At 33.3% G+C, this 24085-nt stretch overlaps 1 protein-coding gene across 1 annotated transcript in view; it reads left to right on the top strand.

Annotated features, from left to right (window-relative positions):
• Positions 1–24085, top strand: part of MDGA2 (MAM domain containing glycosylphosphatidylinositol anchor 2) — an 857254-nt gene that overhangs the window by 810080 nt on the left and 23089 nt on the right. The window contains exons 12-14 of the mRNA XM_080808952.1: positions 5384–5404; positions 13996–14151; positions 14637–14795. Of these exons, the coding sequence (XP_080665078.1) occupies positions 5384–5404; positions 13996–14151; positions 14637–14795 (336 nt within the window). The remainder of the gene's footprint in view (positions 1–5383; positions 5405–13995; positions 14152–14636; positions 14796–24085) is intronic.

The following is a 24085-nucleotide window of genomic DNA, read 5'->3' as shown; positions in this document are numbered from 1 at the left end:
GTTTTTCAGATGGATTTTTTGAAGTCAAGGAATGTTCCGTCTATCCCTATACTTTTTAATCAGGAATGGATGCTGTATCTTGTCAAATGCTTTTTTCTGTATCAGTTGAGATGACCATGTGGCTCTTCTCTCTTCTCTTATTGATTTATTCAGTCCTATTGATTGGTTTGCAAATGTTGAACCACCCTTGCATCTCCTTTTTGATGGGGTCTTTGCCTGGTTTGGGGATCAAGGTAATGCTGGCTTCATAGAAAGAATCTGGAAGTTGTCCTTTTGTTTCTATTTTTTGAAACAGTTTCAGGAGAATAGGTATTCTTTTTTGAATGTTTGGTAGAATTCTCCAGGGAATCCATCAGGTCCTGGACTCTTGTTTTTTGGGGAGGTTTTTGATCACGGCTTCAGTCTTGTTACTAGATATTGGTCTATTCAGGTTGTCAATTTCTTCCTTTTTCAGTCTTGAAGTTTATAGATTTCCAGAAATGCATCCATTTCTTCTATGTTGCTTAACTTATTGGCATATAACTGTTGATAAAAATTTCCGATGATTGTTTCTGTTTCCTTGGTGTTAGTTGTGATCTGTCCCCTTTCATTCATAATTTTATTAATTTGGGTCCTCTCTCTTTTCTTTTGGATTTTCTTGGCCAGTGGTTTTTCAATCTTATTAATTCTTTCAAAGAACCAGCTTCTAGTTTCATCGATGTGTTCTATGGTATCTCTGGTTTCTAACTCATTGATCTCTGCTCTGATTTTAATTATTTCCCTTCTTGTGCATGGGGTTGGCTTAATTTGTTAATTTTCCAGTTCTTTAAGGTGTAAAGAGAGTTGGTGTATTCAGGATTTTCCAGTTTTTTTGAGTGGGGCTTGGATTGCTATGTATTTTCCCCTTAGGACCACCTTTGCCATATTGCATAGGTTTTGGACCAATGTGTCTTCATTCTCATTGGTTTCCATGAATTGTTTAAATTCTTCTTTGATTTCCTGGTTGATCCAAACATTCTTGAGCAAGATGGTCTTTAGCTTCCAAGTGTTTGAATTCCTTCCAAACTTTTTCTTGTGTTTGAGTTCCAGTTTCAAAGCCTTGAAGTCTGAGAATATGCAGGGAATAATCCCAGTCTTTTGGTATTGGCTGAGACCTGATTTGCGACCCATATGTCATCGAGAAGAATGACTATTCTGTTGTTTTAGGGTGGAATGTTCTGTACATACCTATGAGGTCCATCTGGTCCTATGTGTCATTCAAACCTCTTGTTTCTTTGTTAATTTTCTGCTTAGATGATCTGTCTGTTGCTGGGAGTGGCATGTTAAGATCCCCTACAATTAGTATATTCTTATCAATATGATTTATTTTGATTAACAGTTGACTTATGCAGTTGGGCAGTTGGCTGCTCCCATGTTGGGGACATAGATATTTACAATTGTTAGATCTTCTTGGTGGATAGACCCTTTAAGAATGATATAGTGTCCTTCTGTATCTCTGACTACAGTCTTTAGCTTAAAATCAAGGTTACCTGATATGAGAATCGCTATCCCAGCTTTCTTTTGAGGCCCTTTGGCATGAAAGATGGTTCTTCATCCCTTCACTTTTATTCTAGATGTATCTTCAGGTTCAAAATGTGTCTCTTATAGACAGCATATGGACGGGTCCTGTCATTTTATACAGTCTGCAACCCTTTGCCATTTTATGAGAGCATTTAAGCCATTCATGTTGAGAGTGATTATTGAAAGATAAGTTTTTATTGACCTCATGTTTCCTGTAAAGTCCTTGTTTCTATAGATTCTCTCTGTGAATTTCTGTTCTATGTCACTCTTAGGTTCTTTCTTCTTTTATAGAACCCCCTTTAATAGTTCTTGTAGTGCCAATTTGGTGGTCACATAATCTTTTAAACCTTGCCAGTCTTGGAAGCTCTTTATCTCTCCATCCACTCTGAATGTCAGCCTTGCTGGATAAAGTATTCTTGGCTGCATGTTCTTATCATTTAGTGCCCTGAATATGTCTTGCCAGCCCATTCTGCCTTGCCATATTTCTGTGGACAGGTCTGACATTATTCTGATGGTCCTCCCTCTGTACATATGAATATCTTCCCCCTAGCTACCCTTAAGACATCTCTGAATTTAAGACTCCCAAATTTCACAATAATGTGCCTGGAGATCTTTCTACCCTTGTTGATCTTGGGGGGTGTTCTCTCTGCCTCTAAAACATGAACATTTGATCCATTCCCCAAATTAGGGAGATTTTCATCTAGATTTGTTCAGCTATATCTTCTAGTTCTTTTTTTCTCCCTCCACCCCCTCAGGGATCCCAATAATTCTGACAGTAGAACCCTTCGTACTGTCATTTATTTCCCTAATTCTGTGTTCACGGCTTCTGAGCTCTTTGTTCCAAACCTCCTACTGATCCTTCTTTTCTATCAGTTTGTCTTCTAGATCACTAATTCGATCTTCTGCCTCATTTACCCTGGATGTTAGAATATTTAGATTAGATTGGATCTCACTGATAGCATTTTTAAGTTCTGCCAGATCAGCTCTCAATTCTATGCTTAGAGATTCTATGTTGCCACTAATGGTCTTCTCCAACCTAACCATTGCCTGGATAATTGTTACCCTGAATTCTATTTCTGACATATTGTTTATGTCCATATCCATTAGTGCTGTGGCAGAGGTCATAGTCTCTGAATTTTTCCTCTTTTGGGTGTTCCTCCTCCTAGTCATTTTGGTGAGAGGTGGCTGAGGGGATGTATAGCTGAATATATCAACCATGATCCAGGCAAAGTGCATCTTCTGCCCCTGCAGAAATCCATAAGTGTATAATCTTACATCTCAGGTTGATTTCATGGATGTTCAGAGTGTTCTGGTAGTTATTTAGCTCAATTCAGGGGACCCTTTGAAGCAGGGTCTCCTACTCCTCCACCATCTTGCACCTCCTTGGACTTCTTCATTCAGTTTAGCATTAAACATGTGTTTCCTACTTGAGAGGGAAACTGAATACTATCAAAAGTAAAAAATATAGTGAAATTAATAAAATTCACTAGAGTTGTTTTTCATATGAAATCACTTATTTTCACTCTCTTCTCATTATCTAGATATATTCAATTTTCTTTAAAAAATATGATATACAATGTAGACTAGAATATTGATACCAGATCATGGATGTAAAAGTATGAGAATAACCATCTTTTTCTTGAATATGGTCCTTTAAAAATACTCACTTGTAAAAGTATTAGAATCACTGCACACCTTTTCTTGAACGTGGTTCCTTAAAAATAAACCTTTTTTTAAATGATATAAAGGTTAGGATTTAATAGCAATGAATAAAATTTAATGACAGCAACAACTGTTATTCTGTAATTACCCCTATGATTCCATTGGGCACACAATTAGATAGCATCTCAATATATTTCTTCCAAAGTTGTAGTTTTATGTTTTATAAAATATTAATTATTATGTCCTCTTATCTAAGTTTCATGCTCCCTGCCCCTAAGTTATAAAAATGTAGACAACTCAATATGAAGGGGATTAGAAACAGTGAATATCCATTCCTTTAAAAAAAAAAAAGAAGATATTAGGACCTGAAAGTTTTCAGTGTCCTGCAGAATTAAACACCTATGAAATGACAGACTCTGAATAGAACTAGGGCTGGCTGACCCTTTCTTGGCAGAGGATCCATGTTGCTTTCCTATGTTTAGAAATTATATGACTTTCCTCAAAGAGAAATAGAGAAAAAAAAATTTATAAGCTCAGTAGTTTTACTCAAAACTTTGAGGCAGCAGAGTAAAATGAAAATAGATCTGGAAAATAGATATTATGGTAGTTTCAGCTTTAATTATCTTTACATTCTTAGGCATACTTTTTAAAAATCTTAAACAGTTTAACTAAAATTAAATTTTAATAAAAATTTTATTTATTTATTAAATTTTAATAAAATTAAAATTTAATTAAACTATATAATAAAGATTTGGGTAAGGTTTACTTAAATGGTATCTAGATGTTTATGAAAAATTACACACAAAAGTTCAATTTTAAAAAGAAAAAAACTGGGCTCACTGAAATACTCAGAACTTAGAAAGGAAGTTTCCACTACTTACACTGAATCTAATGAGTAGTAGTATTGTAGCAGAAGACTCAATTAAAACTCAGTGTGGTCAGAGATTAACTGTACACTTGATCTTAGCCATAAAGGCCAAGAAGCAATAGAGGTTAACTGTAGGTGTGACATATTTTTTTAGAAACAAATTAGAATTCAAAGATGCTTACTTCTTGTAAGATAATATATGGATACTTCTTGTAAGATAATATATGGATAATATATGATATATTATCGGAAAACAAAGTAATAGGAATTGTCTATCTTCTGTAAGAAATAGTAAAAATATTTGATTGAGAAACTAACTCACTTTGTTAAAGTTAATTCAGTGTACTAATGTAACAATTACTATGAACATCCTTTGTGCAGTGCATGCATTTTTTACTATCATACTTCATTTGTTAAGTCCAAGTTTAACAAAAGTGGTTAATGGAAAGCACTAGGAATTAACAACAGAGCAGACAAACTTCTGCAAGTTAGATTAACTGCCTATTCTAATGCTGGGAAACCATAACGATCTTTACTTCGTCCAGAATGAAATTTTCTTTCAAAGTGACAAATAAGTAATCATTATACACAGATACCATTTTGTCTGTTAGATTAGATATATTTTTGTTGTTGTTTCAGTAAAATGTAAAGTATTCATTCCTCTTCATGTAGAAGTCAGTTGTCACTTGTAAACACAGTTTTTTGAGATAAATATGTTTTCTACGGCAGAAAAACACAACTGTATTGCTTGTTATTTGAAAACTCTGTGTGTGTGTGTGTGTGTGTGTGTGTGTGTATGTGTAATCAAACAAAGCAGCATTGGTGTAGTTATTTGTTTTAGGGTGCATGTAATAACATGATACAAGGAGTGCTTTGTTTTCATATACATCATGTTATTTTCACCAGAAATAGATAACAGCCAAAAAATCTAAAGTTTAATCTCTGTTGGATAATTGCTTTCATTGTTAAAACATCTAGATTATAGGTTGGCCTACTGTCAGCCTGAGTTTTGATTTCGAGGGGTTATTGCAATGGTTAAGATATAAAAGATCCGCAACTCTGTTCCTTGGAAAATGAACAAATCCCACATGCTATTTAGCATTGATCTTTTAGGTACTTTGAGACTGTTAATGCTGAGCTCCAAAGTAGATTCTATTCAATCCTCTAGAACAAAATGGATTGCAGACATAATTCTTCATGGTCGCAGTGGGGAAGATCATTAATTTTTGATAAGGAACTATGAGGCACTGATTAGACTTTTATTTATAAAAGACATTCAAGCCATGCTAACATTATTTTTTGCTTTTCTTGTAGCTCCTGTTAATCCTCATTTGAGTAAGTATGTTTTTATTTTAATAATGGTACAACATTGCACAGTTAAGAAAACTAGAAAACTCAGAGGCATATAAAGATTATTTAGCAACTGTTCATATTTGCTTTAAAACGGAATGCCTTAGAAACAGTAAAATTGGCATTAAAAATGAATTGTGAATTTTAAATTTCAATGGATATGCTTATAAAGACAAACTAATATTAATCATTGATTTTTATAAGTTTTCATAAATATGGAGACATTTCCTCCAACTTAACATTTGTTATTTGTTTAACTATGGGATTAAGTTTTTCTTTTGTTGCAATGCATTATCATTTTTATTACTATTGTTTCTTTAATTTTCTTTTTTGATTTCTGTACTCCAATTACAAAAGTCTATAGTTAGAAAATTGGTATTTTGAATGGTTTTATCAAGATTTTTCATATATCACTAATCTATATCCCCATTGTTAATGAAGAAGATAGTTTGTTCACCATCTTCTTGAATATTTCACATTAGAGTCAATATTGATTTTTGTCTTCCATTTTTGTGCCTAGGAATATATTGTTCTTGGCTAATAAAAGAAAGGAGAACCACCTTTGCACTCTTCTCCTATCCATCCAATATTCTCCATCATTTATACTTAGTAAAGAGACTGTGTGGGTCTTTTTCCTCATTTTATTATGTTTCCTTTCTTATAATGGCCTTTCACTGATTATATAACCCAAGATCAAACTACATAACCTGTTGTTACCTAATTTTCTGCTAAAGATATTCCTTTACTCCATTTCTGCTTATCCAAATTATAATACTGAATACACTTATGGATCTTTACTGTTTTCATTTTGCTTTCATGCACAGTTCATTTTGTTCTCACCAATGACCTTTCCTGTGGATATCCTCAACCCTTTGAGGTTCATTTATAAAATTTAGCACAAATGCTTCTTTCTTGACTGAGTATTCTCTCCATTAGATTTTCCAAAACAGTTTGTTTTCATCTGTGTTATAAGCTATTTTTTATTTTGTCATAAAATACTTATGAGCTAAATATGTTTCTAATTTCTCTCTATATTGCACCATCTTTTGGCCTGCCACAGCATCTTATTATATTTAGCAGGTGTTCAATGATCATTTGTTAAAAGAAAAATACACAACAGTTTCAAGATGAATTAACTGCACAAATCAGGTTTTACCTGGCTTCTACCCAGGGTACTATTGCTATTTAATTACTATATTGATTATAATTCTTTTGTAGGTAAATTCTCTGACAATAATTTCAGTAGAAATGTTTAAAAAGAGTTGTTGTGGGAAGATTAAAACTTGATACAGAAAAAAGTTGAGTAATATTTCAATTCAATGAAAAAAATTTTAGTAGCTTCAATTTACTGGGAAAAATGCATATCTAAAGAGATAATAGAGGTATTGTTTGCTAACAGATGACTTCTATACAATATAAAAAGTACCAGTAATTTTATGGCAAGTGAAGTTTTATAGAAGACATGCTATTTGAACTGGGTCCTGAAAGCTTAATAAAGGTTCCTTAGGTGAAGAAGGTGAGGAAAGCATGCCTGCCATCGGAAGGAAGGTCCTGTTCGCATAATAACTGAGCAAAGCTCAGTGCGTCTAGAGTATATAGAGTATATATTCAAACATTACAGAAGCCAGAAATGTGCCATGAAGATGAACAATATTAATCAGAATTTGAGTGCTTCTTTTAAAAGCTCATATCCTTTGGATCATAGTTACCCACTTCTCCAACAAGCATTTTTTGTTGTTGTCAGTCAATGAATTGAATTTTCTACTTTTAAAAGACTTTCCAGGGGTGCCTGAGTGGCTCAGTGGGTTAAAGCCTCTGCCTTCAGCTCAGGTCATGATCCCGGAGATCTGGGTTCGAGCCCCGCATCGGGCTCTCTGCTCAGCGGGAAGCCTGCTTCCTCCTCCCTCTGCCTGCCTCTCTGCCTACTTGTGATCTCTGTCTGTCAAATTAAAAATAAATAAATAAATAAATAAAATAAAATACTTTCCATTATAACTCTCTATACTAACGATTTCCATTGATTGTACTTTTTTTATTTTTTCCTAAGTGTTCAATATGCTAAAAGATTACAATGTTTAGAATAAAGACTTTTTAGTGAACATCAATGGTTTTTCTAAGTTATCGAGTAATTATTTTTATGTTATTGACAGTCATGTACATTTTCCCCTTATTGATTTCTTTAACCCTGTTAAAGAACGTCCAGGTCCCAAAGACATAAAAGAAAAATATTTTATGAAGTTTACACATTCATTATACATTCAAGATCTTAATAAATTAGCCAGACATTATTCAATAAGAGGAAAATGGGCCAACATGTAGAAGAAGGTCATGTTTTCTTTTAGATTTTGCTATGGAAAGTTATTTTTCTTCCCCTCAGCTAGACTATTTTTACCCATGATCTTCTTAAATGGTATAATGTCTTAAATTCTGTCATTGATTTTCAAAGCATAATTTATGTATGGTAAAATTAACGCTTTTTTGTGTGTATACTTCTATAAGAAGTTGACCAATTCATTCAGTTATGTAGCCATAACCACAAGTTCCATCTTCTCTATAAAGTTTTTGTATTGCTCCGTTATAGTTAAACCTGTTTTATCGCAACCTCAGGCAAATTTGTTTTTTGTTTCTATAATTTTGCTATATTAATTCAATTAGTTACAATATGCTTATTGTTTACTCTCCACATTTCATTAAAACATATTTTTCCTGGTAATGATATTAACGAAGTTGAAGAGAAAGTGAAAATTAAGCAGTTCAGAAAAAAGTCAATGAGGAAAAAATAAAATTAAAAACATTAAGTATTTCTGATAAGATTGTAAGTCATTTCTTAAAATGAAGATCTTACTTCTTAGGTTGTTTATAATTATGTGTAATGAATTCTTATAACACCATTTAGTAATAGTTCCTCCATAAAAGATTATTTGCTACATAATAAAGTTTAAAAATCTTCTGAATATATGTTGGCTTAGTTATAAATCATGGTTTATCTGAAATATCTTCTTTATAGAAAAGAAAGGAATATACATTATATTTAACATAATACATGTGATATGAGGTATATATTGGCAGCAAATCAAACTAATCTTAAATCCTCTTTCGCATTTTAACAACTATGTAGTTTTTAAGTGAATTGACTTATCCTAAGTATCTACTTCCAATATATCTATATAGAGTAAGTCCATGAAATTTTGTCAGAGTATGATTCTTCATTAGACTCAAAATAATTACTAGATTTTAAAAAGGAAGGACTTTTGTTTATGGTTTCTTAAAAACTCTTTGGATTGAATTTTGAACTGAATGGAAGGATGATTAGTTGTCAAGAGAATATCCTACAGGCTCCATTAAGCGTGAGCAGTGTCCTTCTCATACGTTGCTGATTTCCTCGGGAATGGTACCCTTGGACAAAACCTAAAGTTTAGTCTGTGACTGGACTGTGATAATTGAAAAGAAAACAAAAATATTGAAATCATATTGAAATGAATTCTGAGGTCTCTCAAGTATCTCAGCAATGGGGTTGAAATTTTCTGTGAAGAGGTTTTAAAATTTTTGAAAAGTATATTTGGTCTGATTTAGGTTCTGAAGCCCAAATTGTTAAAATTCAGAGCTTTTGGAAAAATGTTTTGGACTTTTTTGGTTTAGATTAAGTACGAGATAGTTTATACATATACAAAATACATATATAATCAATATTAATATGTACATTATAATAAGTAATACATATGCATGACATTCTCACTATCTCTAGGAAATAACTTAAAACTGAAAAAGTTTACCATAATATCCCACTCTAAAGTAATATTTCAAAGTTAGAACTAATAAACAAATTAAGTAAAGTGAGGTCACCCAAAATCAAAGAACAAAAACAGTGACATTTCTATACATTCACAGTGTGCTATCTGAAAAGGAAATTAAGAAAACAGTCCCACTAAAAATAACAACAAAAGAACAGAATATGGAAGAATAAACTTAACCAAAGTAGTGAAAGATTTCTACACTAAAAATTGTAACACATTGTTAAAGGAAATTAGAGAAGACAGGTAAATAGAAAGACATGGGTTCATGGATTAGAAGAATTAATATAGTTAGAGTATTCATACTTCCCCCAAACAATCTACTAATTCAGTGCAATCCCTATCAAAATGCCAATGACATTCTTTACATAAGTAGAAAAAACAATCTTAAAATTCATGTAGAACCATAAAAGATCCCATTAGCTACTGTAATATAAAAATAAAGCTAGAGGCATCACACTCCCTGATTTTAAAATATATCACAAATCTACAGTAATCAAAGGAGTGTGGTACTGCCATAAAAACTGTCATTGAGACACAGAATAGAAAGCTCACAAATAAATCCATGAATTTACAGTCAACTGATTTTTGGCAAGAGTAACAAGTACACACGGTAGGGAAAGGATAGTCTCTTTAATCAACCATTGCACATTGTCAGCTGGAATGTAAATTGCTACATCCATTAGAGAAAACAGTATGGAGGGTTCTTTAAAAATTAAAGATAGAATTACCAAATGATCCAGCAGTCTCACTTCTCGGTAAATACCCAAAAGAAATAAAGTTCAATCTTGATGAAATACCTGGAAGGGCAAGTTCACTGCAGCATTATTCACAATAACCAAGATAATGGAAATAATCCATATATCCATCAGTGAATTCATTGATAAAGAAAATGCAGAATATTGGTCAGCTTTTAAAAAGGCTGTCCTGCCATTTGAGACAACATGGGTGAATTTGGTTTATTATGCTAAGTGAAATAAGCCAGACACAGAAGGACAGAAGCTGCTTAATCTCATTTCCATGACATCTAAAATACTCAAACTCAGAAGCTGAGTGTAGAATGGTGGCTGCTAGGAGCAAGAGGGAGGGGGGAATGGGAAGATGTTTGTCAAAGGTTATACACTTTGAGTTTTGTTCGATGAGTGAGCTCTGGAGATCTAATGTGCAGCATGGTGACTGTGCTTAACAATACTGTATTGTATACTTGAAATTAAGAGGGTAGCTCTTTAGTGTTCTCACCTCCAAAAGAAAGAAAAGAAAGGGAGGGAGGGAGGGAGGGAGGAAGGGAGAAAGGGAGAAAGGAAGGAAGATAATGGTAACTATGCCATATGTGAAGTGATGAATATATTAATTTGCTTCATTGTGATTATTTCAAAATGTATATCCAATAGCAAATTGTATACATCTTAAGTATATATAACTTTTGTTTTTCAATTATATTTCAGTAAAGCTAAAGAAATAAAGTAAAAAATAAAGAAACAGGATAGGTGGCTACAAGAGGGAGTCATTGGGCTAGAGGAATTCGGGCATCAGGCTGCTTATTCTAAAGTTTTATTCTTTACCATAATGACAGGAATTGTGGTAAATAAAGCACAGTTTTGCAGACCATGTAATGGAGAATATTTCAAATATATTTCTTTATTTCCAAGTACCTCCCGAAACTACCAAGAGCGTGTTATAGTTAGAAAACCACTGAAAAATTCAATATCAAGTCAGTCTTCAGTTACATGTCTTTGTTAAAATTCTGGACTATATTACTTTCTTATTTTATGAGATCTTTTAATTTTTAATATTACATAGACTTTTGATAAGTTTTTACAGACAGATGCATTTTCACTATCTATCAAGATATTCCTTATTTCAATAAACTTTTAAATGAATAGACTTTTGCATAATTACCCTACATATAATGACAGGATAATCATAAGATTATTATGGCCCAGAATAGTGAGTTTTTCCTCCTTTTATCTTCCTACTTTTTATAAAATCTTTCCAGTAATAAGTTTCTTCACTACAAAGATGAATGTCTACAGAAGTTATGAAGAACTATGGAGATGACTTATGTATCTTTGTCCAATGGGGGTTAGTGGAGTCTTAAGTCTCCTTCAAATTTATTGTAAACTACTTATATAATCTGTAAAATAATCAAATTATGAAAAATTTTAGGTCTATCTAAAATTATGGACATGTCTTAGATTCTCATAAGCTGTCTTGTTGCTTAATTTTACTATGAGAGACTTCAGTTTTCAGGTTTTAAGAACTTGTTTGTTTTTCGTAGGCAAGTTTTTTTCAAACAAGGCTAAATTATACAAAAGATATGTTTGAGTGGTTTTATAAAAAACATTATATATACTTTTAAATGACATGAAAAGTAAGATTTGGCAGCAGATTTATAAACAAATCCCAAATTTTTACTTTTTTTTTGATATTTTCTTTGTGTATATACAATATGTAATTAAATAACTGAAAACATTTAAAATCAAGCATTGCTTTATTGTGACTCCAAAGTAGCAGGTAAAGGTATCTCCTATTGTGCCTAAAAGATATTTAAAGAAATGTATCCCTACATATAGTTACACTGTTGTCACCAACATTAGGTCTCAGTTGATAGTATCAAGCAATCCTGTCTTCTTTAGTATAAGATTTATGGCATAAATATGTAATGAAAAATATTTTATATGGAATGTTGTTTATATAGAAATTTACTAATTTAGAATTCACTAAATGCTTATATTCCCTGTAAGTATTCCTATTCATAATATGGAATATAAATAAACACAAAGAAGTATAGCAAGTCTTCAATCTGAAAACAAAAACAAAACAAAACAACATATTCCTGAAATTCAAAGGGAAAGCCTTCTGTTTTATTTTTATGTGTATATGTCAATGGTTTTCTTCCTACTTTCCTTCGTATCTTCTTTCCTTCTCTCTTCCTTTTTTAAACTGGTATTTAATTTTTTTTAATTAAAAAAATTTAAGGTCTTTAAATTTTTAATTTTTTAAATAATTCTTAAAATTTTTAAAGATTAAAAAATTAATATGAGATCTACCTTCTTAATAACATGTAAGTATGCAATACAGCATTGTTATCCCAGCATAATGTTCTATGGCAGATCTCTAGAACTGACTCATCTTACAGAACTGAAAGTTTATACCTTTTGACCAATGTCTCTTCATTTCCATCTTCCACCAGCCCCTGAAAACCACCATTCTAATTTCTGCTTCTATATATTTGGATATTTTAGATACCTCATAAGTGTAATCATGCAGCATAATTCTTCTAGGACTGGCTTAATATAATGTCCTTAGTATAATGTCCTCCAGGTTCATCAGTGTTGTCATGTATGGTAAGATTTTCTTCTTCTCTAAGGCTAAATAATATTCCATTGTATGTATGTCTTCTTTATCCATTCCTCCACTGATGGGCACTTAGGTTGCTTCCATATTTTGGCTATTATGAAATATGCTGCAACGAACAATGAACATAGGAGTACAACTATCTCCTTGAGAAAATGGTTTAAATTTTTTGGATAGATATCCAGAAATAAGATTGCTGGATTACACAATAGTTCTATTTTTTTTTTTTTTAAAGGAGGCTCCACACCTAGTGTATAGCCTAACGTGTAGCCTAATGTGGGGTTTGAACTCAAAATGCTGAGATCAGGAGTTGGACACTGAACCAACTGAATCACCCAGGTGCCCCCAGTAGTTTTATTTTTAATTTTTGAGTAACTCTATACTGTTTTCTTTACTACCTGCACCTTTTTACATTCCCATGACAGTATATAAGAGTTCCAATTTTCCACATGCTTGGCAATGTTTGTTTTTTTTTAATTGCCATCTCAATGTGTGATATCTCATTGTGCTTTTAATTTGCATTTCCCTGATGATCAGTGATGTTGAACATCTTTTTATATGTCTGTTGGCCATTTGGATGTTTTTGGAAAAATGTTCATATCTTCTTTGTGTCTAGTTGACATTATCTTCTTTATTTATGCTTATATTTCAAGCAGGGTACATCCCAGTAAGAAAACCCTTTGATACCTAGAAACATTATTTTTACCCTCAGTACAAGGAAAGTTGAAGAAAGTTCTCGCTGAGAACTTGGGTCTGAACTCAGCATGTGGCAGGCATACAAGAAATGCCAGTCTTTCTACAGTCTTCATAAAAGGTTTTTCATTATTTCTAGTGAATTTCAGCCATCTGCCAAATCCACATTCAGAAAAAAAATTAAAGATAACTACTTTTTAAAATAGTTTGCCATTATCTTCCCCTAAGTAAACTTCAATTTCTGCAAGTGGGTATATGAGAAACGATCTCCAGACATGGTGTGAAAAATTATAACCTCAAGGTATACAGCTTTAACGTGTTGTCAGGTAAATGAATAAAGCTCATTTTGTATTTGAAAGTTTTCTTTGGATTATTTCTACATTCAAAAAATGAAAGTTGGGAAAAGTCTTCAGCCATAATTTAAGTGTGAATTATATTCTTTAATTTCAATTATTTGAGTATTTCAGAGGCAAGTGGTTTGGGTTTAAATTATTAAACCAAGGGGCTGGCTTATATATCAAGATTATTTTTCTCTTTTGTTAAAAATGAAAGTTTTATGGTTAGTCATAATCGTGTGCCCTATTATGGCTCCAGTGCCACTATCTCAGTCTTGCTGTATAATGTTCTTAAAATTATATTATTGCTGTATAATGTTTTTAAAATTTTTGTAAGAATATTAAAGTGCTTCTATTAGTTTAATTAATATTAATTACTTTAATTAAAATTCATTAACAGGAGAATTTCACTGTGGATTTGAAGATGGTAATATTTGTTTGTTCACCCAAGATGATACAGATAATTTTGACTGGACAAAGCAAAGTACTGCGACAAGAAATACAAAATATACTCCAAACACAGGACCTAATGCTGATCGTAGTGGCTCCAAAGAAGGTATGAGGGTATGAAATGTTGTGTTTATAACAATCACACTCCAGCCTCAGACTTTCAGAAATTAATGCCATTAATGCCATTAATATGACATGCAACAGAATGTTTAGCTATAGATTTGAAGATTATGGGATAAAACATTAAATTTTTAATGTACAGTACCAATAATTCAAATATTTCCAAAGTTTGTAGACATGAATCTTCTCTCAGAACTCACTGACACATATAGTTGAGAGATTGGAATTTTTAAAATAATTCAAGTGTAAAATTCCAATTTTGTCCAAAGTTTTTATACATTTAAGCTAGTTTTTAATTATGTAGATCATTTACTTATTCTTTGTATTATATATATAAATAGTTAATAAATCAAAAGTCTTCTGTGACTCTACAATTTACTTCATATAAAAACTCTAATACTTCTTTATGATTTCAGATTTCATGTCACCTAATAATAATGTGTTTAAACATTTTATATTGCCTTTTTAAAGGTTTTTACATGTACATTGAGACATCTCGACCTAGATTGGAAGGCGAAAAGGCCCGACTTCTCAGCCCTGTTTTCAGTATAGCTCCTAAAAACCCTTACGGCCCCACGAACACTGCATATTGTTTCAGCTTCTTTTATCACATGTATGGACAACATATAGGTAAGACGGCAAGAATTATTATATTTCTTCTAGAGTATATCATAACTAAGAAGAAAAAGGTTCACAAACACACAGCATGAAATCAATTTTAGTAAAAGAATATCATCATTGACTTTTAAATGACTTATCTGCAAGTTGCAAAATAAGATGCTAAGAATGTTCCCCTATCAGGTCCTAATTTCCAAATTTTGTATTAGAATTTGAACTTTTGGAGTATTACCTACCCCTTTTAGAATCTTAATTCCAACAAATCATCAATGGGTTAAATTCTTTATGATCTTATTGTGAAATTAATACCAATATAACTTAGGCTGCTTCTTTATTAATGACCATGAAAAGGAGTGTTGCCATCTTTGCAAGACAAATACTTTTAGCACTTTGGAATACTAATAGGATATTTTCTTGTTTATAAAATGTGGAATACTAATATGATATTTTTTTGGAATACTAATATGATATTTTCTTGTTTATAAAATATGCCTAACACAACTAGTAAGATGTAAGAACATCCTTGGTCCTGAAGAGCATGCGAAGATGAAGATACATTCCTTGCCCTTAGAGACCCTTGTACAGTCATGGAAGCCAACATGCATAAATACATAATCATGCCGGATAGAATGCCGCATAATCTTTAGAAAGAGCCTAGCAGGGGCACCTGGGCGGTTCATTTGGTTAAGCATCTGTCTTTGGCAGATCCCAGGGTTCTGGAAACAGCTCTGCCTGGGGCTCGCAGGGAGTCTTCTTCTCCCTTTGCCTCTTACCTTTCCCCTGCTCATGCTCTCACTTGTGCTCTCTCTCTCTCTCTCTCTCCTGTGCACTTACTCTCTCTCTCTCTCAAATACATAAAATCTTTTTTTTTTTAAAGAGCTTATCAAAACTCCTGCAGGAGGTGGGGAGAGATCATATGGGTCTACAGTTCTTTACGCACAACTCTAAAATCAAAAAAACTGAACACAAAATTTTGTCACTTACTTATCTGGCAATGCATGCCAGTCTAATCTCTGTGCCTCAGAATATATGACCTGAGCTAGTGTGAACTTATTTACAGTCTTTATTTATCCAAGTACGGGTGAACTTTCATACTATTTGTAGCAAAAACATTACTGTTTAATTATGAGGTTCTGTTCCAGTTTCTTCGAGAGACTGTTGTGTAATATACAAGGTATATATCCCTTTACCTATCTCAAATAAGACTAAATTCTGATGGTGAAGCATCTAAGCTCACAGAGTTTGGACCAGGGATTGTGGATCTGCATCTAGCTGAAGAATAAGGAAATGCCTAGGGACAAAGGAAAACATGTCTTTATGAAAGGGTACATTTTTGATAAAAAGAGATAAACACAGGGAAGATTAAGACAGTAATAATGAGGAAGGAAAATGTGGGCCATTAGGATTACATTAAGTGTTTTGATACAAATGAATAAAACTAAAAATATAAATATATAATTATATAAACTAAGAAAATTGTGCACATGATTTGTTCTACTGCACTGTTTAAGTGAAGTGATCCCTTTAATCAGTTCATAAAAATGGGCATCACTGTTCATCTTTTACAGTAGAGAACACTGAACCTCAGAGTGTGTATGAATTTCAAGTGACCAGTTATGCTGGGGTGTAAACTCAAGGCCAGCACTATTAACCAATGTTTTTCACAGTGGAGCACTAGGTGACAAATCTGGAAGGACAAATTTGTGCAGTCAAAAGTACCCTTAACATGAAGTCAGAAATCTGGGCAGGAACTTGACTGTTAGCCCTCAGTCACTGTAGGAATTTAGAGAATTCCTTTAAATTGTCTGGATGGTGGCCTCCTCATCTGTAAAATGGGAATAATAATGTCTATTTCAGAAATTTGTAGTTCACGTTAAATGAGTTAACCTATATAAAATCTCCTATCAGATGGTAGATACTCATAATCTTAGGCTACTTTGAATCTCAAATAGCAGCAATAATAACAGTAAAGTAATAGCTAATGTTTATGGGCCAGGTCACTATTCCTAACACGTCATGGATTATTTCTTTCAATTTTCACAATAAACAGTAGCGCTCCTTAAAGTCATAGTCCTATTTCATAGATAGGGAAACTGATAAAGAGAATTTTACTTCACCGTACTTGTCGTCATGTTATAGCCAATAAATAGAGGAGCCATACATAATACCAGTCTGGAAGCGGACACACAGTTTGCCCACTTGTGCACTCTGTGGGGAGACTTATTGGAATGCCATAAAAGTTTAGCTCATTTAGTGGTCAGGGGAAACATTACAGCTGTTGTGCAGACAATGGGCATGATGAGATCTTTGATGTGGGAAAACAGATTTTCTAGGAGTAGGTAAAATCATTGAAAAAAAGAATATAGACTGGAAAAGCAGTTAGAAAGTTAGGACAGTGGTCATAGGTTGGTTCACTGCGGCCTAACCTATGAAAAGAAATCATAATCTCACAATGCCAAACCATCTTACTTATTGTGAGATGATGACTTTATTACAAAGGTAGGAGTAGATCAACTCTAATTTTTCCTATTAGCTGCTGATGTATGTTTTATTTATTCTTTATTTTGAATATATTTCTTAGGCTTCCTTTCTCTCCTTCCAGATTACCTTGAAGAAGGCTTATTTTAAACTGGTTTTTCAAGGTTTGGTTTTTGTTTTTTGTTTTTTGACAGAGGGAGATCACAAGCAGGCAGAGAAGCAGGCAGAGAAAGAGGAGGAAGCAGGCTCCCTGCCGAGCAGAGAGCCCGATGCGGGGCTCGATCCCAGAACCCCGGGATCATGACCTGAGCCAAAGGCAAAGGCTTTAACCCACTGAGCCACCCAGACGCCCCTTAAATTGGTTTTTAAATAAATAATTCCAAGGTCAATATTTTGAATTACTTTAATGAGTAAAATATGCAGTTTCTGTTTTTATGAAGCTAGCCCCCTCTCAAAACTTCTGCATATTTATGTTGAGATCCAAGATAATTTTACTATACTTTTTAACTTCACACTTGTTATTCTTACCCTCTCTATTGTCAGCAAATGTGCAGCTGACCTCTGCTGGTTTTATCCGGATTGTTTCAGGAAGAAAGCAGATCTCCCTTTCTTCCATGTTCTCATACATCTGCCACTTTGATGCCTGTGTCATTTCTCTGTTTCATCAGGTGGTTGAAGTTTGTAGGTATCATATACGTCACTTGAGTCCCTGTCGGCAGGGCATGATCATGCTGCTTACTAAAATCCAGGCAAAAATGCCTGCTCCAGACACTGACTCATCAATGAGGACCAGCTAAATGACCTCATTAGGGAGAGGTTGCCTGTGCTGAAACCTTCCCTCTTTGCAGATGTTATTCTAAGACACTCATTTATCTGGAAACCTGGGTGCATTTATAGTTACTAGTTTTACAAATCACATTCTCAGTTTGATTGACTCTCTTGGAAGTCCAGATTCAAAAGTGATTCGTTCTGAATTTCTAATAGCCTCATTGCAGTTATTCCTTCTTGAGTAATCATACATGATCTCTGCTGTTTAAACTATGACTAGTGCTCAATGGATCATTGAGAAGAGTTCTAATTTTTTAAAACAAAAAATGGGCAATCAGTTATGCATTACTTAGAAAAGAGATTCCTCTTTGAAATAAAGTCAAATATGTTGTATTACTTATCGATTGCTAAGTTTCCCCAAAATTGTGTGGTTTGAAACAACAAACACTGAACTCTGAGAGTCTGTGGGTCAGGAATGTAGGTGTGGCTTAGCTGAATGTCTGTAGCTCAAGGTCTCCCATGAGGTTGTAAGCTGTCAGGCATGACTGCCCTCAAATTTGAAGACCTGACTTAGGGGCGATATATTTTTAAGACTGCTTACTTGGTTTTTGGCAGACCTCACTCCATCATAGTGTCAGACTAAGGACATTGATTTCTTGCTGGCTGTTGAATTCCTCTCAGCTCTCTCAGTTAGTTCCTCGGCATATGGACGTCTCTGGGACTGGCATGGCAGCAGGCTTCCTCCAAAGCAAGCAATCCAAGAGAGAGAGCAAATACACGCCTCTGGCTTTTAACTTCTGTCTTATTCTATTTCTTATAACAGCTGATGATTCCAACCCACACTTAATGGGAGGAAATTACACAAGAGTGTTAATGCTAAGAGGTAGAAATCATTGGGAGGCATCTTAGCGTTTATTTGCCACATTGGTACAATTTCTTGCTAGTTAAATGTTTCATCAAAATTGAAGAAAAAATAAAGAAAAGTACACTATGTCACCCTTAAACTATTGATTTATATGTAGATGATACAATATATAGCTATCTGATAATAGTATAAGATTATTTCAGCAATCCTGTAGCTACTAGCAGGCATTTTGATTCATGATTAATCAGTTGGATTTCTAATGTTTTTAAGAGGAATTGAACTTCATATGAGGTCAGCTGATATGACAAAAGCTTATTAAATCCAGTAAAAAATGTACTTCATTTATTTCTAGAAAGAATGTGAGATATAAGCATCATCATATTGTATCAGGAAATTAAAGATAAAAATACAAAAAGCACTTATGAATACATTCATTGCACTTGATAAGTATGGTTCAATGAAGTTGTGGCTCTAGAAAGCTAATTTCACTGTGGAACAAATGGGAAGCAAAGAAAAGGAATACATTAATAGGATCTGTTCTCATGAATCTCGAGGGTGGGGGAGAAGTGACCAAGTAGAGAGATCTGGGGTTATAGAAGTACCTATTTTAAGAGGAAAAAAATAATAGAATGGGAAGTTTTTAGATACAAAACTCAAAGCAAAGCAAGTTTCTTGAAGAGATGGAAATTGAGGACTCTAGTAGGAGAATTAGCCTTGAAGAGGGAATAATGTCATTTCCACTGAGGTGGGAAGAAAAGAATTAAGTAGGAATGTGGCTTTTGATGACTTGGAAGTTGATTTTTGAACAGTATCTGTTTCTTTCTGTAAAATAAATGCAGCTCTTATGTGTTCAGAGAGTAGACAGTTTCAGGAGAGCAATAAACAGAAGCAGAGACTGGTCAGTGATGTAGAGGTTATTGAAACATGGGGATATCAGGATATCAGTCCTCAGTGTCTTGAAATGTGTTTTAGGATTTCATGCTCGGTTTTAATGCTAATCACTTCTTGGGTCTATTACTGAATTTCCCTGCTAACTGACTTCCTGCTGTCTCTTGGGCCCATTGTTTCTGGGGTAGAGATCATTGTCTAAAACCAGTAACATAAGGGTCTCAAGGATATACGCCCCTCTGGCTTCTCCTTAGGGCAGTTGCATAGTCTATACCAGCCATGCATGAAGTCCTTCAAACTGAGCTGACTTGTATCTGGGGCCTTTTTCAAGGCTCTGTCTTTGTTCTGCTGAACTACCTGAACGAGATCTCTCCCCATCACATGGTGCTCTGCAAATGTAAACATTTATTTACCCACTATATAAATCCTAATTAAGCAAATGAGTATTTTTTAAATCACATGATAGAATAAGTGTTTCTTCCCTTCTTAAATCACCTAAATAACTCATAGTCTTCTTTCATAAACGAACTCAGGGACATCGCTGAAATTTTTCCTCATCCTCTCGCTCCTTTTGTTCCCATAACACCTGGTGCACATCTCTATCGTAATAATTGTCCCCCAGATCTCTGCTAGACTATAAGCTCCTTGAGAGCAGCAATCATGATTCCTTTCTGTTTGATCCTCTGAAACAATAAAGACTCAATAGATTAAAAATAATAATAATTTACACTAGATATTTAAGCTTCTGAGTGTGCTAGAAGAAAAACAAAGCAAGGGAGTTAAAAGTACTGGTGTAGATTGGAAACAGAAAGTTGTTTCACCAAGACTTTATAGAATATATTGGGGGGAAAAAATAAAAGTTAATCATTGACTTAATTTGTATTTGAGTCTAAGTGTTCTGGCAACTAAAGCCTAGAGGAAAGCAAAAATGTCACATATTTCTTAACGACTAATTCAAAGAGAAATTTATGTTTATCAAAGTACCCTTAGTAGTATAATGGGAAATGTCTTCATTTGGTACTTTTAGAAAGATATAAAACTTGTTCAAATAAAAATTTTATATACTGACTGACCATAATACATTACAGGTCATGTTTTGAGCTACAGTATCTTGGTCTAGGTGTGTCACTTTATGACTGACTAACAGAATACAGAAATAGAACTTAAGAAATCTGTAATTAGCTTCTAATTAAATTTCTCTTAATAAAATATCTCAGGTTACTTTTTAGCAAGAGTGAATTAAAACTTTCTCAGTGCCGACATTCAAAATTTTTAAAATGGAGACTTTTCTATAAGATATAGAGAAGGCAATGGTGATAAGCTTTTACATAGTTCTAGAAGTCTGATTTTTACTCTTCTTTTGGTTAAAGACCGTATTTCTTCTGTTTAGTAAAAAAAGAAAGATTCTTGCTTATATCCCAAATATGTTCTTCAAATAGGAAATCTGCTCACATTATTTTCCTTGGAGTTAGACATTATAGGAAAGACAGTTTGAGCTTTTTTCAGTAAAGTCCTGTTTGTATTTAATCCTGATAATGCCAGTATCAGTGTGAAAATAATGCTGTAGGTGGAAGACATTCATTGAGTAAATAGCTTTGTTGAATTAAGATGTATTTTTTTTTCAAATGGGGGTGGATAGAACCTAGCCATGATTTATAACCACTTATCGAAATGTGTTATTACACATACTTGTCACAGACCCTCTAATAAGACCATATGCAATATCTAGTGCACTTACCTTTTAACTCTGTGTTTTGAACCACCAACAATCCCTAAATTTACTCTCCTCCTATTTATTTATTACTCAAACAATGAATAGTAGAAGCTGAGATATTTAAATGAAATTAGTGATATGACGGAGAAAGGCTGTATTTCAAAATATACAAGTCTAATTCTTAGTGTAATAAATAAAGAATATTATTTCATCAGTTGAATTAATGGTAACCAAATGGGTTGACTTGCTTTTGTTTCTCACCCAATGTACCAAACTTTTTAAACTAACTTTACTGAAAGTATAGATTTGTAATGATTATATTTGGCCTTAGGTCTTGAATTCACTCATTTTTGTTCAACAGAATGAACTGCATATGCTGTGGGCTTAGTGGTATATAGGGTTCTATAGAAAATAAGAAAGAATTGTTGTAAAAGGTCTCTATCCACCAAATAATTTGTCATCACATTTAGGATAATAAATTACTGAATAAAATAAAAACCAGAAAGTAATAGTCATCAAAATGAATGACAATCCTGTGCTATAAGTGAACAAGGGAGAGAACCCTGAAAACAGCAAAGTTAAAGTAAGTTTTCTCTGTGGAAGTGAAAAAAATGCAAACCATCTGAACAAGCATTTATTAAGCAGAAAGAAAAGGTTACAAAATATGAGAAGAAGAGCCACAATTTAGGATGGACAATAGTGCTCTTACAGCAGCGAAAGGGAAGTGGTGGAACCAAAGAGTGTCAGAGTCTACGTAAGGGATCTGACATATATCAGGGAAATAGAAAGCCTGATGAAGGCTATGTTTTAGGAAAATTCATTGGACACTAATGTTGAGATTCAGCAGGATACCAGGCATGGTAATGACTAGAGAAAGTGAACTGATATTTTTTATTAATGTATCATTGCAATTATATATTGAAAAATAACAGCAGATACAGCCATTTCGGTTCAAGCAGAAATTAATGATTTTATAATTTTCCATTTTTGTCTGTGTGTATAAAACAAATGATGCTAACAATTACCTAGCTCTTGCCTGAAGCTAGATAATTTGGGCACATCCTCTTCTTCCATGAAATGTGGAATACAAATTAATGTCCATATTACTCATTAGAATAAAAATGTGATTTAGGATCAAGTAATCCCTAGGCCTTAGAGTAAACCAAATTACAAATTAACTTCTATGAACTTGATAATTTCAAGTATCTGTAAGAAATATGTATGTACATTTTAGGACATATATGTGAGTTATTTATATAAAATATATATTTATAGTAAATAGTTAAAAGTAAAATTATGTTAATGACTTAGTGAAAGAAGAGAACTAGGTAATAATAATTATAAATAATATTGATGCAAACTATATTTATAGAGTAATTTCTGTGAAATCATGTGATTTCACAATGCTATAAATAATTCAAAAACTTTGGTCACTGCCCATGAGATAATACAGCACTTAAGTCATTTAGCCTTTCTGACCATGGTCCCTAACATGAGGTCAGTTCTCTCGAGGTCTTGCACCTGACTCTAGAAGGAGATGACCAAAAGATGAGAATTAGGAAACCAAAGGGAAGAAAAAGACAGTTAAGTTTTGCTTAGCAACTTCAAACTTGTATCATGAGACTATGTAGCATTTGAAAATCCTTGGGGTTGATTAAATTCTTACCTATTGATACCTGGTGCCTACTCAAGCATGAACACAGTGCCTCTAAGGACTTAAAATTACTTATAAAGGGTATGAACACAATCCATCATACTCACTCTAGAATTTTCTTACTATAATACTATAATAATCTGCTGAATCAGCTTTGCTGAATCTAACTTCTCTTGCATTGCTTTATTCTGTTTCACAAGCTCTAATTTCATTGACCTAAATGCCCTGAACATGAGTTTATATAACTGTTGTCATTGAATTCTCTCTTACAAACTTAAAAAGCCGGGAACTTGCTTTAAAAAGGTTCTAAAGTCATTTATCTATTAATATTGCTTTCGGCATAAAACAGACCAGTGAATCAATAGTTTGGATTCATGGTTAATGGAGTATAATTAATACTAGGTGCATAAGAATAAGACATTTAAATTATAAGATATTTTAAGGAATTCATTTCAGTCAGTTATACTTTCAGTATCTTTTTAAATAAGTTATGCTTGCCTTTTAAAATAAAATCCAGTCATACTTGACTATAGTTCATATAATCTATTCAAAAACAAATTCAAATCTAGGATAATCAGACCTGGCTTCTTTAGACCTAGGACAAATATTTTTCACATAGTATATATTCAATAAACATAAATTCAAATAATTCAAGTTTGAATTTTTATTACATATGTAAAAAGGAAATATTAGGGGTGCCTGGGTAGCTCAGTGGGTTAAAGCCTCTGCCTTCGGCTCAGGTCATGATCCCAGGGTCCTGGGATCGAGCCCCGCATCAGGCTCTCTGCTCAGCAGGCAGCATTTTTCCACCTCTCTCTGCCTGCCTCTCTGCCTGTCAAATAAATAAATAATTTTTTTTAAAAAGGAAATATTAATTAAAAATATAAACATGATCACAGGGAAAGCATACTCCCTGAGAAAAAGATATATTTGGT

Source organism: Martes martes (assembly GCF_963455335.1).
Source record: "Martes martes genome assembly, chromosome: 7".
Taxonomy (NCBI): domain Eukaryota; kingdom Metazoa; phylum Chordata; class Mammalia; order Carnivora; family Mustelidae; genus Martes; species Martes martes.
Note: the sequence above shows the minus strand (reverse complement) of the source record. Positions and strands in the feature narration are given on the sequence as shown.